Here is a 17,130-nt window from a genome sequence, read left to right on the forward strand (position 1 = left end):
ACTCTGTAGACCAGGCTGGCCTCGAACTCAGAAATCCGCCTGCCTCTGCCTCCCAAGTGCTGGGATTAAAGGCGTGCGCCACCACGCCCGGCTAGAGACTGCTCTGTTGTGAATTCTCAGTTTAGTTGTATACCCCATTTTTTGATGGGTTGTTTGGGTTTTTTGGTGGTTAGCTTCTTGTGTTCTTTAATGTATTTTGGATATTAGCCCTCTATAAAATGTGGGGTTAGTGAATATCTTTTTCCAATTGGTAGGTTGCCAATTTTTCTTATTGACTATGTCCTTTGCCTTACAGAAGCTTTCCAGTTTCATGAGGTCCCATTTATCAATTGTTGATCGTAGACTGTGAGCCTTTGGAGTTCTGTTTAGGAAATTTCCCCCTGTGCAAATGAGTTAGTTCAAGGCTCTTTCCCACTTTCTCTTCTATTAGATTCAGTGTATCTGGTTTTATATTGAGGTCCTTGATCCACTTGGACTTGAGCTTTGTGCAAGGTGACAAATATGGGTCTATTTTCTTTCTTCTACATACAGACAGCCAATTAGACCAGCACCAAGCTAATCTTGAAATATTAGACAATGTCAAATTGATAGTCACAAGAAGAGAGAACATAGGGTCCATGAAAGATGCAGTCAGTGGGGAGTTTGGAGTTTTTTTTCATTATAAACAGGGCATCTGAGAAAGCTGGCTTGGAGGAAGAAAGCTAACTTTTGGCTTGAAGTTTTAGAGGATTCTTTCCAATGTCTCTAAGCCCTTCACTGAGTCTGTGGTGAGGTTAAATATCATTATGGAGAGGGCTGATGGTAACAACCTCTTTAGCTCATCTCTGGAAAGCAGAGTCAACAGAACAGGGAAGATCAAGATAGACTCTTCAAAACAGTGCTTCCAGGGCCTACTTTCTTCAGTTTTGAAATTTCCTAATAGTATATTCAACTAAACTCATCAATGGCTCTTGTGATCCAGTCAGCTCTCAAAGGCACTACCAACTGTGAATGAAGCCTTCAACATGCAGCCTTTGGGAAGATTTTAGATCCAGACGATAATAGGATCATGTAACTATTTGTTTCAGGTTGTGAAGGAATCCAAAGCATGGCTGAATAAGTGTGGAGTAGTGCTGATACAAGTTCTCACAGTCCATCTCCACTTCTTTCACAAAATACCTTAGGGTGGCTGATCTGTAAACAGTAGAAATTAGGTTTGTACTCAGAAATCAAAGAATTCCAAAATGATACCAGAATTGGTGTTTGATGAAGTTGTCTCCTCTGTGCCCTCACATGGCAGAAAGACAAAAGGGCCTGGCTACTTGTGCTGAATCCACAAGGGTTGAGACTGCATGGCCAATCACACCATATCCTTAATCTCTTTTGGGTTTTGTTTTGTTTTGTCTTTTTTTTTTTCTTTTTCTTTTTTAAAGATCCATTTTTATTTATATGAGTACACTGTAGCTATTTCCAGACACACCAGAAGAGGGCATCCAATCCTGGTTGCTGGAAATTGAACTCAGGACCTTTGGAAGAGCTACCAGTGCTTTTAACAACTGAGCTGTCTCTCCAGCCCAGCCCAGCCCAGCCCAGCCCAGCCCAGCCCAGCCCAGCCCAGCCCAGCCCAGCCCAGCCCAACATTGTTTGTTTTGTTTTGTTTTTCCCCTAGAGCTAAGAACCGAACCCAGGGCCTTTCGTTTGCTAGATAAGCGCTTTACCACTGAGCTAAATCCCCAACCCCTTTTCTATTCTTTTATTTTCCTCTCTCACTCTTCTTCCTTTCTTCCTTCCTCTCCTCCGTCGTTCCCTCCCTCCCTTCTTTCCTTCCTTCCTTCCTTCCTTCCTTCCTTCCTTCCTTCCTTCCTTCCTTCCTTCCTTCCTTTCTTTTTTGGAGCTAAGTCTACATAGCCCTGCCTCTGCTGTGTAGACCAGGCTTCCCTAAAACTCAGAGATCCTCCTTTCTCTTCCAGTGGAGTACTAGGATTAGAGGTGTGTGCCACCACTGGAGATCAAATCTCAACATGAATTTTGAAGAAGACAGAAACATTTAAGCCAAAGTAGCATTTGTCTAACATTTAATTTTCTTTTCTGTATAGCAGCAGCTCATATAATTCCTACTACAACCCAACAAAGTAGATAGATTTGCCTCATTTTACAGAGGAAGCTATCCATGTGCCTGTGACATTGACAGAAGCAGGATTGGCAATGTAGGCCTGCATGACACCACAGCCCCCAGACTTAAGCAGTATACCAAAAAGCCTTTGCACTGTAAATGTAACAGTGGAATAAGTCAGATACTTTAGAGAGACCTCCAAGATTTTGACTGTGTTTGAATTAATTAAAAATGCCGAGCTCAGGGTGCTGAGGTGGAGAAATTGCCATGAGTGAGGAACAGCCTGGGCTGCAGAGCGAGGCTCTATTTCAAAAGAAAAGTAGATATTAAAGTAGAGAAGTAGTCTACCTTTTTTTTAAGATTTATTTATTTATTATACATAAGTACACTGTAGCTGTCTTCAGACACTCCAGAAGTGGGGGTCAGATCTTTTTAGGATGGTGTGAGCCACCATGTGGTTGCTGGGATTTGAACTCAGGACCTTTGGAAGAGCATTTGGTGCTCTTAACTGCTAAGCCATCTCTCAAGCCCAGTAGTCTACCTTTTTAATGCAACAAGAAGTATGATATCCCAGTGTGGTTTGAAAAGCATAGGATTTGGCTGAAATTCTCAAGTAGAATCTCATGCCTACCATTTACTGTATGTATGTGGGCAAGCCACCCAACCCCTGTACTACTTTCCTTACGTGTAGAGAGAGCAAGAGAGCTGGTGAAAATAATGATAATAAGATTACTAGAATAGTTATATACCTGTTTTCATAGTGCAAGTTTAAGGACTGTGCTAATGAATACAAAAATTAATAACTGTATATGATGTTTGCCATAGTGATTGTCATCTGCATTTGCTTTGTTTCTATGAGAAAGAATAAGTGCAATGGACTCACTTGTACAAACCCAACATTTGGACCTTTGCCCCTTGAACTTTAAGTACCACTCTCAGCAACAGGAATAGAATTAAGGCCTTACCTTAGTATTGATGGCAATATTTCTATGAAGTCTTTGCTTTTCTTTCTCAGAAAAAAAAATGTAGATATTTGTTAGATGTTTTCCAAAACAGTTTTTGAATTTTGTTTCCTGCTATTAGGTATTAATATTAATCGAGGCCTTCTGTGCTTGGGGAATGTAATCAGTGCTCTTGGAGATGATAAAAAGGGTAACTTTGTGCCCTACAGAGATTCCAAGCTGACTCGACTGCTTCAAGGTAAGCCTAATGTGCCTCTAAAGTGAGAAAGAGTAGCTTGGAATGATAGTGTTGAGAAAGCAAAGGTGAAACAGGCAGCAAGCTATTGGGCTGTTCCATTCACTGTGAAGTGATAAGTAGGTGAAATAGCTTTTGGCAGTCCAGTCTCAGATAGTGGGGAAATGTCTTCACAGATGGCCAAGAAATCCGTACTTAGGACTTTGCACCTGAAAGTGAACTTGGTTACTGTTTGTTTAGTTGACAATATGCTAAGTAGACTTCTTTGGAGAGTTAAAAATCTACATAGAGGGGACATCTTAGGACTATTTAATCCCAATAGAGGTGCATAACTTACCTGGGCAAGGCCTCGTTGTTTTAAACCTGGTTAACTGATGAACTCATAGTTTCTCTTGAGTATGGTGATATTTAAAATAGGATTCTAAAAACTATATCATTTCACACATCTGAAATTTCTCTATATTTCTATTGAAACAAATTTAAAGATGACTCCACACTCTCGAGTATATGTGCAGCACAAGTTGCCATCAGTGGGCTATAAAAAGAAAAACAGAAAAAATTAGGAGAGGTAGGAGAGGTAGAGGGTGGTTCTGGGAGGAGTGGGTGAATAGAATCAAAATATATTGTATGCATATATGAAATCCTCAAGCAGTAATTAGAATTGTTTTAAAAGCTAAAGCCTAATAGTCCTGAAAAATAAAATCAAGGCCCAGTCAAAAGCATCACTACAGTTTTTTCTTTCATCTTTGAATTGAATCTGCCCAAATAGCAGCCTTCGCTTGCATCCCACTTGTTTAATTTGATTTGCTTTCATTATCCCTTCTTTTTCAGATTCTCTAGGAGGCAATAGCCACACTCTTATGATTGCCTGTGTGAGTCCTGCTGATTCCAATCTAGAAGAAACATTAAATACCCTTCGTTATGCTGACAGAGCAAGAAAAATCAAGAACAAACCTATTATTAATATTGATCCCCAGGCAGCTGAACTAAATCATCTTAAACAACAGGTATAAGATTTTATAGGCAAGTTACAAATATGTGAATGGGATGATAGAAGGTCTATTTCTTTGTTCTATTTATACTTTTAAAATAAATCCTAATACTGTGTTTGCTATCTATTTAAAAGATTGGGGATGCCATTGGGGATTTTACTGATAAAAGAATAAAGTGTAGAAGATAAAGCAAGAAACCTTTACAGGAGCCAGATCCTGACGTTTCTTAATATGTTCTGTTAAAGATCTTGGAACTGGAAAGTACTGAGAACTACAGATTTTAAGAGTGATGAAGTGTAGTTGAGGGAAATCTGTTTTCTGTGCACTTGTACAGAAAACACATGAAAAGTGGCCATGACTAAAAAGAAGCAAATAAGCCAGGCTTTGCATTAACCTGGGTGAGAACTGTGGCCTGAATTAAAAACAGTAGCAATAAATATGAAGGAAAGGTAACACAGAAGACAAGGAACAAGAGGAAAATAGAGTTTATGGGGTTTGCTTAGTTGCAGAGTTAATGTAGGAGAAGAAAGTCTGGTAGGGGAGCCAAGTTTGATCTTCAAGTTTCTTACTTGGATTACTGAATAAGTGTCATATTGACCAAGGAATGCAGATGGAAACCCAGAGTCGCACATGAGAACAGAAATGGTATATTTAGTTTGTGAATTTGAAAGACTTGTGGGAAATGTTAAGTACAAAGAACACAAATTCAGGTGGCTGCATGGGCTGGATGTAGAGGCTCTCGGAGGAAGGGTAAGGAGGCAGCTGCAAGAGCAGTAGCAGTTAGATGGTATCTGAACGTAGTGAGCAGATGAGTACAGCAAGAGGACTCACAATGTCTGCTAAAGGACGCAACGAAGAGGTCCAGACTCACAACCTGAAAGCACCGGCACTTAAAGAATGGGAGAGGGGAGGCAGATAAGAATAGACAGGAAAAGAAACTAATAGCATCACCAAAGCCAAGGAAAGAGCATTTCAAGGACTGTTGGCATAGGTATAAATTTACAAAGAAATATTACGTTGGAAAGTATCTGTTGGGTTTTTTTTTTTTTTTTTAATCTACAGGGAAGCTGTTGGCAATGACTGTGAGGTCAGGGAAGTGTTAAGAGCCAGTCATGGGATGATAAATAGATTAGTAAATAAGTGAATGGCTTTTTGTCCAAGGAGGCAAAATGAGAAAAGGCAATGGTCCAGGTAATCAAGGACAAAGAAACATAAGTTTGTATTTTAAATATGGGAGAGCCTTGAATAACTGAAAGAACTAATCAGATGAGACTGAAACAGAACCAGGACTAAGGGCAGTTTATTTTCTAATGGCAAGCAGATGGGTAATAGGATATGGAGAGGGCTTAAAGAAACCACACATGGCTTAAAATCACTCAACAGAAATGGAAAGGTAGCTAACTCCATGTAAATGTGTGGCCGTGTAAAGATGACTGCAGAGCAGCTCAGTCTTGAGGTAGGAACTGAGAAGGCAGGAATTGTATTGATATGGGAAGTTTTGAGGGTTTCTGCTTGCTTGCTTGCTTGCTTGCTTGCTTGCTTGCTTGGTTTGTTTTTTTTCAGGCAGAGACTCATGTAGCACAGGCTGCCCTTGAACTATTTCTGTCATTGAAGAGTGTCTTGCTTCTGTCTCCTCATTGCTGGGACTAAAGGTGAACACCACCATGTTCAGGTGTTGATCTAGGGTTTTTGCTTTCTTTGTTTTTGTGTTTGTTTCCCTTTGTTTTGAGACAGGGTCTTACTATGTAGCCCTGACTGGCATGGACTCACTATGTAGACTAAGCTACCTTCAGATTCACAGACATCAGCCTGCCTCTGCCTCTCAAGTGTTAAGATTAAAGGTGCACATCTCCATCCATGGCTCTATTGATGCAGGTTTAAAAGCATCAAGTTTTCCTGCATGCCAGAGAATAGAGGACTTAATTTCCACTTGGAACTGTATTTCCCACCATCCAGTACTCACTCCTCCATCTTCCTCCACAGTGATGATAACTATAATCTCTATTCCCTTTTTCTTCTTCAGGGTCTCTGTAGAGAGTAATAGTAATTATCTGCCTGTTGGATCTTCTGGTCATTTTCTAATCACTTCTTTATTCATCCCAACAGTAAATATTTGTCTAATCATTATGAGACAAAAACCATACTAACATTGATATCTTGTTGGACAAAACAACAGTTTCTGCCTTCATGGAGTTTGTCTGGTGTGAGAGATACTATTTAAATAGTTAGATAATGACGAAATAAGGAAGAGTCCTAGGGAGAAGAGTAACCTGTCAGGAGCATTGACACTGTAGTCAGGTTACCCAGGTTCAAGACCAAGCTCTCTATCTTACTGTGTACTTTGTAAAAGGTCTTTGTGCCTCCATTTCCCTGTCTACATAGTAGAAATGATAGCACCTGCTTCCTAGTGTATTGTGGATATTAAATAAGTTGTTACATTTGAAGAGCTGAAAAGGGTGCCAGTATGGCTACTGTGCAGAAAGCAAGGAAAGAGTATTACTGTGTGGGGCTAAAGGAAAGCTGACATCTGATCAAGGATTTGTAAACTATAGAAAACTATTTTAAGGTAGGTGGTCACACTGATGGTTGACACTGCTAAAAGATTGCTATAAGGTAATCCAACTTATAAAGTGGATTAAAGTGGTGCAAGAACGTGTGGATCCCATTTAAGAAGGCACCGTAGTCCAAGTTAGACTTAGTACTGCTGGGACTTGAATTTAGGATGATAGAAGTAGTGATAAGGAAACGTAATCAGCAGATAAGGGAATGAGGGTGTGGTCCCCAGGTTTGGCACATAGAACTAGCTAGGCACTGACCTAGAATCACTGACAGAGGACTGGACCTGAGGATTGTAGGCAATGAAATAGAAAATCAGGTCAATTATAAAGTTTAAAATTAAGAAAGATAAAGAGTTAAGATAAAATTAGAAGGCACAAATTTCTATGTGGTAATTGAAAGAGTAAATGAAAATTAAGAATATAAGGAAATAGTATACATGATAATGATCTTCAGGAGACTTGGTCATTTATGGGATAAGTGAAACAAAGATGAACCAAGAGACAGCAATCAGAAAAGGGAAATTAGAAAGTATAGTATCTGGTAAGCCAGATGCTACCAGTCAATAAAGTAGAATGAATACTGGAAAATACCTATACTATAATAATCTGGGCAAGCATCATATTGAAATAAGTTAATGAGAAATGAATAAAAAGAAATAAAGACTACTGGTGTGAACATTTTCCTTGAACTTTAGAAAAGAGAGCAATGGGGCAGAAGTGAATGTATTTTAATAGGAAGGAGATGATAGAAGGAGAAGTTGAAAGTGTAGCAGAGAAAAGAGGCAGTAACGAGTGAGGCTCCAAAGCATTAACACAGAGACCAGCCCAAGGGTCTGGAAGAGGATGTTTCCACATAAGCTCTAAGACACTTAACTGTACCTGACAACTTCGTTGTCGGTCTCATATTATTATTTCCATCTCTTTCTCATTTTAGGTTATTCTTCAACTACATGCAGACTTAAGAGTAGAGGCCAAAAAAGGGGGAGTGGGTGGGTAGGGGATTGGGGGGGTGGGTATGGGGGACTTTTGGGATAGCATTGAAAATGTAAACGAGGAAAATACCTAATAAAAAATAAATTATTAAAAAAAAGAATAGAGGCCATATTATATTTCTGTTACATTGCATATCCCAGTGCTTTGATTTTTTTTTAAAAGGGGATACTTAATGAAAACTCACTATGATACTTAGATAAATCAAAGATACAGCTCATCATCTTCTACATAGCAGTTGTTCATGTAATGCTTATCTTTTTATCATTGATTCATTAACTCTGATGTATTCTGTAGTGCTTAAAATGTACTTAAGGTTTCAGAGGCATTGAGTAAAATTACCCTATTGCTAATTGTAGGGACTTCATTACAAAGAGACAAGCAGCATTTTGCCAATTGAAGTGGACAGTCTTGACTGTGTATTCTGGTCTGGCTTAGTGCTCAGGAACTCACTGTGTAGCTAGGTCTGGCCTCACATTTTTAATCCTTCTTAGATGTATGTACCATGCCTGGTGATAAGTAGCTTTTGGGTGGTAACTAGCTGATTGTTTTCATTGCTTCTTTCAGGTCCAACAGCTGCAGATCTTGCTGCTACAAGCCCATGGAGGCACCTTGCCTGGAGATATAAAGTAAGTCACAGGTTAAGTTTAAAGGGGTATTCTTTTAGAGGCTGTTTTGCCTGGTGGCTGTTTTCCTCTGATAGCCTATATTTTCTCAAGCCATTTGATGTCCAGGAAGTGATCTTGCTGACCTTGCTCATTACTTAGGACTTAGCTAGTTAGCCTTTAAATAACCCAGTGTCATGGAAAGAGTATGGATTCTAGACTCAGAAATGTATTAATCAGAATGTTCCTGGGAAGAAGAGCTGTCTCTGCCATCTACTTATTTATTTGACTACTTATTTATATGCATAGATGCATGAATATCTATTTTATTCTTGGGTTAACATCCAACATTATCATGTGGCTTATTTCGTTGTCTTTTGAGAGCTCTTTTCAGGTTGACTCTTACTTTCTTTAACAAGTCCTCAAGAGTGTGAGAATTTTCACAAGACGTTACAAATGATTCTCCTTGCACCCAGGCTGAAATTACCCATTTCTCTCTCCAAGGAGCTTTGGTTTCTTGCATTGGAAAGTGGTGTTTAGAAACCGAGATCTGTGTGGTTTCTCTAACTCTGCTCACTGTTGCTGCCGTGTCAGTGCCACTGGGCCATGTTGGAGGGTAGAATAGTGTGTAATAATGTGTAATATCCTACACATTCACTCAGCTACATTTTTGTATCTATCTGTATTATATGTATATATTAAAAAACACAGTTTCCTACTGATAATTCTTGATTTTATTCCAATACTATGGGATGTACTGTATCATTTACATCTTAAATTTAATTGTGCCCTAAATTTGCCTAAGTGGTTTTTTAAGTCCAGAAAAGCTAAAATTGTGACTAAATTGACCTTTCCTTCTCAACTCCACCCATTTCTCCAACTCCATCAAGATAAGGATGTTCCTAGTAAGACTTATAGTACATCTTGAGCCCAGCAGGGAATGCTGTCTTCAGCCCTTCACTTCGGTCAGTATCTCTCCCAGCCACATTCCTGGGAGCAGTGATCTGGACTCCTCCCCTTCCCACACAGTGAAATGGTATAGGCCTCTGAACTTAACTGTTTCTAGGTTGAGTTCACCAAGAGAGCCCAAGTGCTAGATTCTGAATCCAAACTAGGCTGGCTATCCCAATTTCCACCCACACCTCATGCACCTGTGTGTTACAGGTACACCTGTGTGTTACACACATAGAGCTCAGGCCATAAAGAAGGAAGAAGGGAGCTTAGATAGCATGCCACAGAAAAGAAGACATTTATCATGTCTTCCCCCAGCAGTAAGAAACCCCAACTCACTTCATTTGCACTCTATGTATCTATGTATTCCATTCTGGTATACATATAAAGCAGTGTCAAAAACTATCTTAGTTAGGGTTACTAACTAAAGCTAACACTATAACGAAAGCAATTTAGAAAGGACTTTATTTGCTTTATAATTGCACACTATAATCCATCATTGAAGGAAGTCAGATATGAACTCTATAGGACAGGAACCTGGAGGCAGGAGCTGATGCAGAGGCCATGGAGGGGCATTGCTTACTGGCTTGCTCGACATGGCTTTTGTGCCTGCTTTCTCATAGAACTCAGGACCACCCGCCCAGGGATTGCAGCACCTATGCTGGGCTGGGCCCTTCCACATTGATCATTAAGGAAAATACCCTACAGGCTTGCCTACAGCCCAATCTTATGAAGGCATTTTTCCAACTGAGGTTCCCTCCTCTCAGATAGCTTGTGTCAAGTTGACATGAAACTAGCCAGAACAGAAACACCAATCCATATGCCAGTGAGAAATATTTTCATTAGCTAGATCTCAACATTTATGTAGCATTTTTCATGCTATTAGTTTAAGGTAACCTTTCTTTGAATTTCACTTGGAGTTTCCCTGAATCTTGATTGTAATTGCTTTTTTATTTGGGTATGTAAAATACTTTAATGGCTCTAAGAGTCAGATTTTTATGCAAAAACAGAACAGAGAAATGCAAATGAAAATCCTAATGCAATATTATTTCATACATTTTAGGATGGCGCTTGTTAATACACACACACACACACACACACACACACACACACACAATGTTGGGAAGGACCTGAGGAATGTAATGAAGCCCTTGTCATACTATTGGTGTATTGTAAAATGGTGTTGCCACTATGGAAAAATGTGGAGATTTCAAAAAAAATTTTAAAATGGCCTATTATCCGATCCAGCAATTTCACCTCTGGGAATATGTCCATAGGAATTGAAAGCAGAGTCTCAGCTCTGTGTTCACAGTTTTACTATTCAAAATAGCTAAAAAGTAGAACCAACCCAAATGTCCATTAACTAATGAACTGACAAAATGTGCTTAGTGATGTCAGCAATATTGCATATCAAAAGTATCAACTAACAACTCTCCACCCATAAAAGCATGTCAGTAAAAACTCCATAAAGTATAAACCGGAGTTTCCTGAAAACGAGACTCTCCATGAAGAGCAGCCACAGCAGGGCACTTGGGAGATATAGGCAGGCAGAGCTCTGTGAGTTCCAGGCCAGCCAGGCTACATAGTGAAGGCCTATGCCAAAAGAAATCTGCATGGGTATGAGAGTAAGGGAAACAGTCTCATTCTGACCATGTTACTTCCTCTCCCAGGTTTGCACACAGCAACATAGAAAATTCCCAGGACCGATGCTTTCTAAGAAAGGAGAAAGAAATTGGGGGATAGCAATCCAGCTTTTCTAGCAGTTCAGGATGTTTCTGAGGAAGGCTGCTCCTTTATGATCTCACAGGGAACAGGGAATGTAGGGACTACTGCACAGCTCAGGAACATGGATCGGATAGAAAGTCAGGGAGACGTAAAGATAAATCCCACATTTTTGTGCTTGCCACAGTAGTGCCCCAACAGAGGTATAAGTCGACAGCATAGTTCACCTGCAAAGAATACCTCGTCTCTCCCAGAAGTAGAAAGTGCTAAGCCTCTAACTGGCCAAGCTCCAGGCCTATCCTCCGACCCTATGCTAGAGCCTGTCCCAGAGAAGAAGAAGACCCCCAACAACATATTGTCACAAGAAATGCACATAGTACTCCATGTTCCCATAAGCCTCAAAGTCCACTCTGAGACCCCACACAGGACAGAACAATTTAGAGCAGAAACAGATGGCAGTACTACCTTTTCTACAGTTTACAAGTGGGAGTAAAGTTTACTAGCATTCTTCCCAATCTCCAAGCCTTGCTCCAGCCTAGGGAGGGAGGGAAGTCAACTCTATTTGTCCTTGCTGTAGCGCTTGGCTCATGCATTTCTAATCCACTTAACCCTGGTCCCTTTCCTGTACTTCTGACAACTGATAAGCTCAAATAGCAGTGCCTCCCGGCCAGACAGTACTTGTCACCCGGCCAGATCAGGGACAACAGTTTAAGACTGAAGAATATTCCACTGTATTTATATACAAAATTTGACATATCCTTTTACCTATTGGCAAAAACTGGGTTGTTTCCATCTTTTGAGTATTGTGAATATACTGCTATGCACATGAGTGTACATTATCTGTTTATACCCTTGCTTTCAATCTCCTTGACTGTATACCTAGGATTGGAATAGCTAAATCATGTGTTAATTCTGCTTTTAATTTTGTTACTAAACTACCAAACTGTTTATAGGTATTATACCATTTCTACATTCTTACCAGCAGTGAACAAAGCTTCAACTGTCTTCATATTCTCACTAACACTTATTTTAATACTTCTTAAACTGTAGTAAGCCCTAATTTAGATCCACATTTTTTAATCTTTGCATATTATGTTATTTACCCTTTGTGGTATGTGTTACAAATATTTTCTTCTCATGTATGTAGGCTTTTATTTTGTTGTCATAGGTTGTGAGTTTTTGTTTGTTTGCTTTCACCCTAACATCTGGCTCCTGCATCTTATTGGTAAAATTGAATGTTTGAGATTTTGTTAAAATTAACACTGGGACAGAACAGATGGTTCACAGATTAAGGGCACATATGGCCAGGCAGTGGTGGCACACGCCTTTAATCCCAGCACTTGGGAAGCAAAGGCAGGCAGATTTCTGAGTTTGAGGCCAACCTGGTCTACAGAGTGAGTTCCAGGACAGCCAGGGCTACACAGAGAAACCCTGTCTTGAAACAACAAAAAACAAAACAAAAGACAAAAAGAGCACATCCTGCTCTTTCGGAAGACTGGCACCCCTGCTGAGCACCTGTAACTCTAGACAATCAAATGCCCTCTGCTGGCCTCTGCAGGCACCTACAGTCACATTCCCAGACACACAGGCACTTATACACATACCTATAAAAAGTAAAATATCTTATTAAACACTTTTTCTTATAGTACTCATGTTTTGCAGTTCAATTTTCTGTTTGTAGGGATATACATATATATATATATAATATGAATGATGTGGGCTTACTTTTAAATATCCTTTTTTAAAAGAATTATTATTTTCACTTTAAAAATGATGTGTTACCTGTTGTGGCACATTAAAAGAGTGAAGAATAAAACTTAAGGTTGCCATAATTTCATCTCCCTGAAGCTACTACAAATTTCTCTTCTTGGGTTATTATAGTCTGGGTTTCCCAATAATATTTTAAGACTTAGATAAAGTCTAGAAAGCTAGCATTTATTGAAGGACTCCTTAGAGGCCTTCCCTTATACTCATTTTAAAGCAATTGACTTCTTATTTCCATTTAGCACAAGCCTGTTAAATGTGTGACAACTCTAGTGAAAATGAGACTAACAGAAAGCATTCTAGCCTTCTGTAGATTATACTATAAAACAGGTCCTTTGAGCCTGGATGTGGTGGTGCATACCTATAGACAGAAGCAGGAGAATCGTAAGTCCTACCAATACTACAAATAACAAGACCTTGCCTCAGCCCCCTTTCCCTAATTCCCCCGAATATAGCACATGCACACACACACACAAAAGAATATCAGCTTTAAAAGTACTGGAATCAGGCTGTTGAGATGGCTCAGCTGGTAAAGGCTCTTGTTGCCAAACTTGACCACCTCAATTTGTTCCCCGGAATCAGTATGATGGAAAGAAACACCTGCGCCTGTACGTTGTCCTGTGACTTCCACAGATGTACCAGGGCATGTCTGTGTGTCCCCCCTGCAACACACACACCCATGATACACAAATATGTAGGTGGATGGGTAGGTAGGTAGATACATGTAGTGAATTTTTTTTTAGTAATAGACTATAAGAAACAATGAATCAAGCAATTCATTATTTTAATATTTAATAAAAATGCTTTCCTCAAAAACGTATATTGATAGTTAGACATGTCATAAGGCTGTTTACAAAAAGTACATTTGGCATATATGAGTACTTTTATCTTTTATACTTGAATTGTATTTTTGTTTTTTGATCCAGGTTCTCTGTTATTGGAATCTTTGTACTTATTTCTGTGTCTGCTTGTACCTGCCTAGCAAATGTGAATTCCTAACATTGGCAACTAAATAATAGCATGCGTAATAGGAAACACTGGTCTTTTGGGTCTTGTATGTGTGTTTTGTTTTTTGCCTATTATTTTCCAAATTCTACTTTGTGCTTTTTGCTTTTAAGCCCTTCCCCATCTTATGGATGTCCTAGGTCATGTTCTCATTCAGTGCTGCTTTCCTTCCAGACTTGGGGAGAACTCATTTTCCCTTACTACTCTGAGTGCTTGTATGTCCAGTGTTCTCTGCACACCTGTATGCTGTGTTGAGGTCGGCAGAGTAGTTAGAACATGGCCGCTGAAACTGGACTGCTGACTTGAAATCCCACCTTTCCCATCATCCCCTAGTTCTCTCACCGTGGCTCATTTGACATCTTTACATATCAGTATCCTCAACCTCAAAATGAGAATCACTAAACTACCGACTTAATGGGGCTGTTGTGAGAATGAAATGCTTAATATACATAAATCATTTCCTATCGAGCCTAGCACACAGTGCTATAGTATTGTTCACATATTTTAGTAGTCTTTAAATATTACAACATTAACTTGAAATTGCAGTCAAGAGCCTTCTCATAAGTAGTAATTTTTTCTTGGAAAAGATGAACAGTTCACTTAAATATGATTTCTCCACTTAGAGAAATATTTTAGGAAAAATATTGAGTTAAAAGTATCATTAATTTGAAACTTCTTGGCTTATGTGAGTGACATGGAAGCTTTCGGTTTAATGATAAGGGAATGAAAAAACAGCATTCCAAAATAATACTGCATATGTTAATAATTTGTTTTAAAACTATTCTTTGAATTAGGCATTCTTTCCTAAGTGTCTTGGCAAAGTTTTAACAGTGTGGCATGAAACTTTATCATGTGGCCTTGCTATTAACGTTTTCATGAAGAGCAAACTAAGAAAGAAAGTTAAGATCTCTGAGAATTGATAAAGGTCTAAAACTGGGTGAGAGGACATATGTTATATTCCTGGAATCACGTATCTGCTTATTGAGATTCTGGACAGCTGCTCCCTGAGCACTACTCTGTGTGTGTGTGTGTGTGTGTGTGTGTGTGTGTGTGTGTGTAAAAGCATGTGTATTCAGGTGCAAACAGGCATGCATGTCTGTATGGAAGCCAGAGGTTGACATCAGGTGCCTTCCTCTATAAGCACTCCACCTTATTTTTTCACAGTTTAATTTTATTCTTTTTAATTATGTGTAATTGTGTTTGTACATGTGAGTGCTGGTCCCCTGGAAACCAGAGGAGGGAATTGGATTCCCTGGAACTGGACTTAAAGATGATTGGCCGTGAGATGCCTTATGGAGACTCTGGGTCTAAACTGTTGTCCTCTGCAAGAGCAGCAACCTCGCTTAACCACTGAGCCCTCTCTCTAGCTCCTCTCAATCTTATTTTTGTGACTGAACCTGGAATTCTTTGCTTGGCTAAGGCTGGCTAGTCACTGAGATCCAGGATCAACCTTTCCCTGCCTCTCAGCACTGGAATTACAGGCACACTCAGTGCTGGGAATCCAAACTTGTGTCCTCATGTGGAGCAAGCATCTTACTGACTGAGTCATCATCTCCACAGCCCCTTTAATTTGTAGTGAGGGACCAAGGGTGGGAAGAATGGGAGAATGGGCAACCTTCATGTTTAAACTTTGTGATGTGAGTTAAAAAATCCTAAACTATGAGCCATGACAAAAGTTATTCGTGCTTATTACTGCCATATCTGGTTCTGAATTATTACTTCTTCCAAATCATTAAGTATTTTCATGTTTTTCTTATTCATCCGTTAAAATACTATATGCCTGGGAAGACAAATCAGGCTTGGACTCTTTCCCCAGCCTCTGGAATGTAGTTTTACCCCAAGAAGGCCATCAAATGTATTTTTTGTTAAAATTTGTGCTTCCTTTGTTTTAGTGTGGAACCATCAGAAAATCTACAGTCCCTGATGGAGAAGAATCAGTCTCTGGTGGAAGAGAATGAAAAATTAAGTCGTGGTCTGAGTGAGGCAGCTGGTCAAACAGCCCAGATGCTGGAGAGGATCATTCTGGTGAGGCCCAAATTGAGACACCAACACTTTGAACGCCTATTGGCTCCAGTCTCTAACATATTAACATAATATTATAGAGGACATTTGTGCAGCATAGAATAATGAATACCTACATATCACCACAACTAGTCTACACTAATCCCATTTTAAAATAGATGTCATAAAATGTCCCAAAGGAAAGAAGCAAATCCCTGTGTTACCTTAAACCCTGCCCACTCATCATGGACTGTTCAGCATCTTACCTCATGTGATAAGCCACAATCAAAACGAAGTTGACGAAGCCTTGCTGAAAATACCATATACAACTGGAGCGGGGAGACAGCGCTCAGCTAGTAGAGTGCTTGCCTTGCTGGCAGAAGGCCTTTGTGTGATTTCCAGTGCTGCATAGCTGGGTGTGGGGGTGTACTCATGTCACTCCAGCACTTAGAAGGGAAGAGGCTTGCAGATCCGATGTACAGCTACATTGTGAGTTAGAAGGCAGCTCGGACCACATGGGACACTATCTTAAACATACAGTGCGTACACCCTCAGACATACATAAAATATGTATGAGACAGAAGGAATTTTGTGTTTAGACTTAGGTCTCATTTTTGAGACATCATGTATGCAAATATTCCCAAATCTGAAAACCTTTTGAAATCTGAAGCACTTTCTGGTCCAGGAATTGTAGTAAAGGGCTGGTCCACATATGCCACGTTCATTAAGCTCTAAATTCTCTCATTCCTTCATTAAGCTCTAAATTCTCTCACTCCCTTCCCCTAATGTTCTCACATTCCATATCCTATCCTAACAGCTGCCATGGTGAAGTATAACAGCTGGGGAAATCATTTGAATTAATTTTCCATATGGTTAATTTCCAAATAAGTGGTTTGCTACGTGACTGATTACAGCACTTTGACATCCTACTTGTCTATCTGATTAGAACCTCTTAGATCAGTGTGTGCTGGCTCCGTCACTCCAGCTTTCCTACTAGCCTAAGTACAACTCAGTCTTAGGCTGTACAACTACTGCAGGAAGTGGCACAGACTTTGTCCCAGAATGTAACTGAACCTCTGTAAGTAAACACTTCATTCATGAGTGTCTTCTCTAGTTAAGGAAAAGTAAGCTACCGAAAGTGTTCCTTAGACACGCTCAGATCCAGAGGCCATTATATTGTCCTCTACTAGCACAGGGTGATAGTAGGATCAAAGAGCTTTCTTTTTTTTGGGGGGGGTGGGTTCGAGACAGGG

The 17,130-nt window shown here is 39.7% G+C and overlaps 1 protein-coding gene across 1 annotated transcript in view; it reads left to right on the plus strand.

Moving 5' to 3' along the window:
- Kif4a (kinesin family member 4A) overlaps positions 1-17,130 on the plus strand; it is a 102,551-nt gene that overhangs the window by 39,493 nt on the left and 45,928 nt on the right. Inside the window, exons 7-10 of the mRNA XM_021152906.2 lie at positions 3,176-3,292; positions 4,121-4,296; positions 8,397-8,458; positions 15,769-15,901. Of these exons, the coding sequence (XP_021008565.1) occupies positions 3,176-3,292; positions 4,121-4,296; positions 8,397-8,458; positions 15,769-15,901 (488 nt within the window). The remainder of the gene's footprint in view (positions 1-3,175; positions 3,293-4,120; positions 4,297-8,396; positions 8,459-15,768; positions 15,902-17,130) is intronic.

This window comes from Mus caroli, chromosome X, assembly GCF_900094665.2.
Source record: "Mus caroli chromosome X, CAROLI_EIJ_v1.1, whole genome shotgun sequence".
In the NCBI taxonomy this organism is placed as follows: domain Eukaryota; kingdom Metazoa; phylum Chordata; class Mammalia; order Rodentia; family Muridae; genus Mus; species Mus caroli.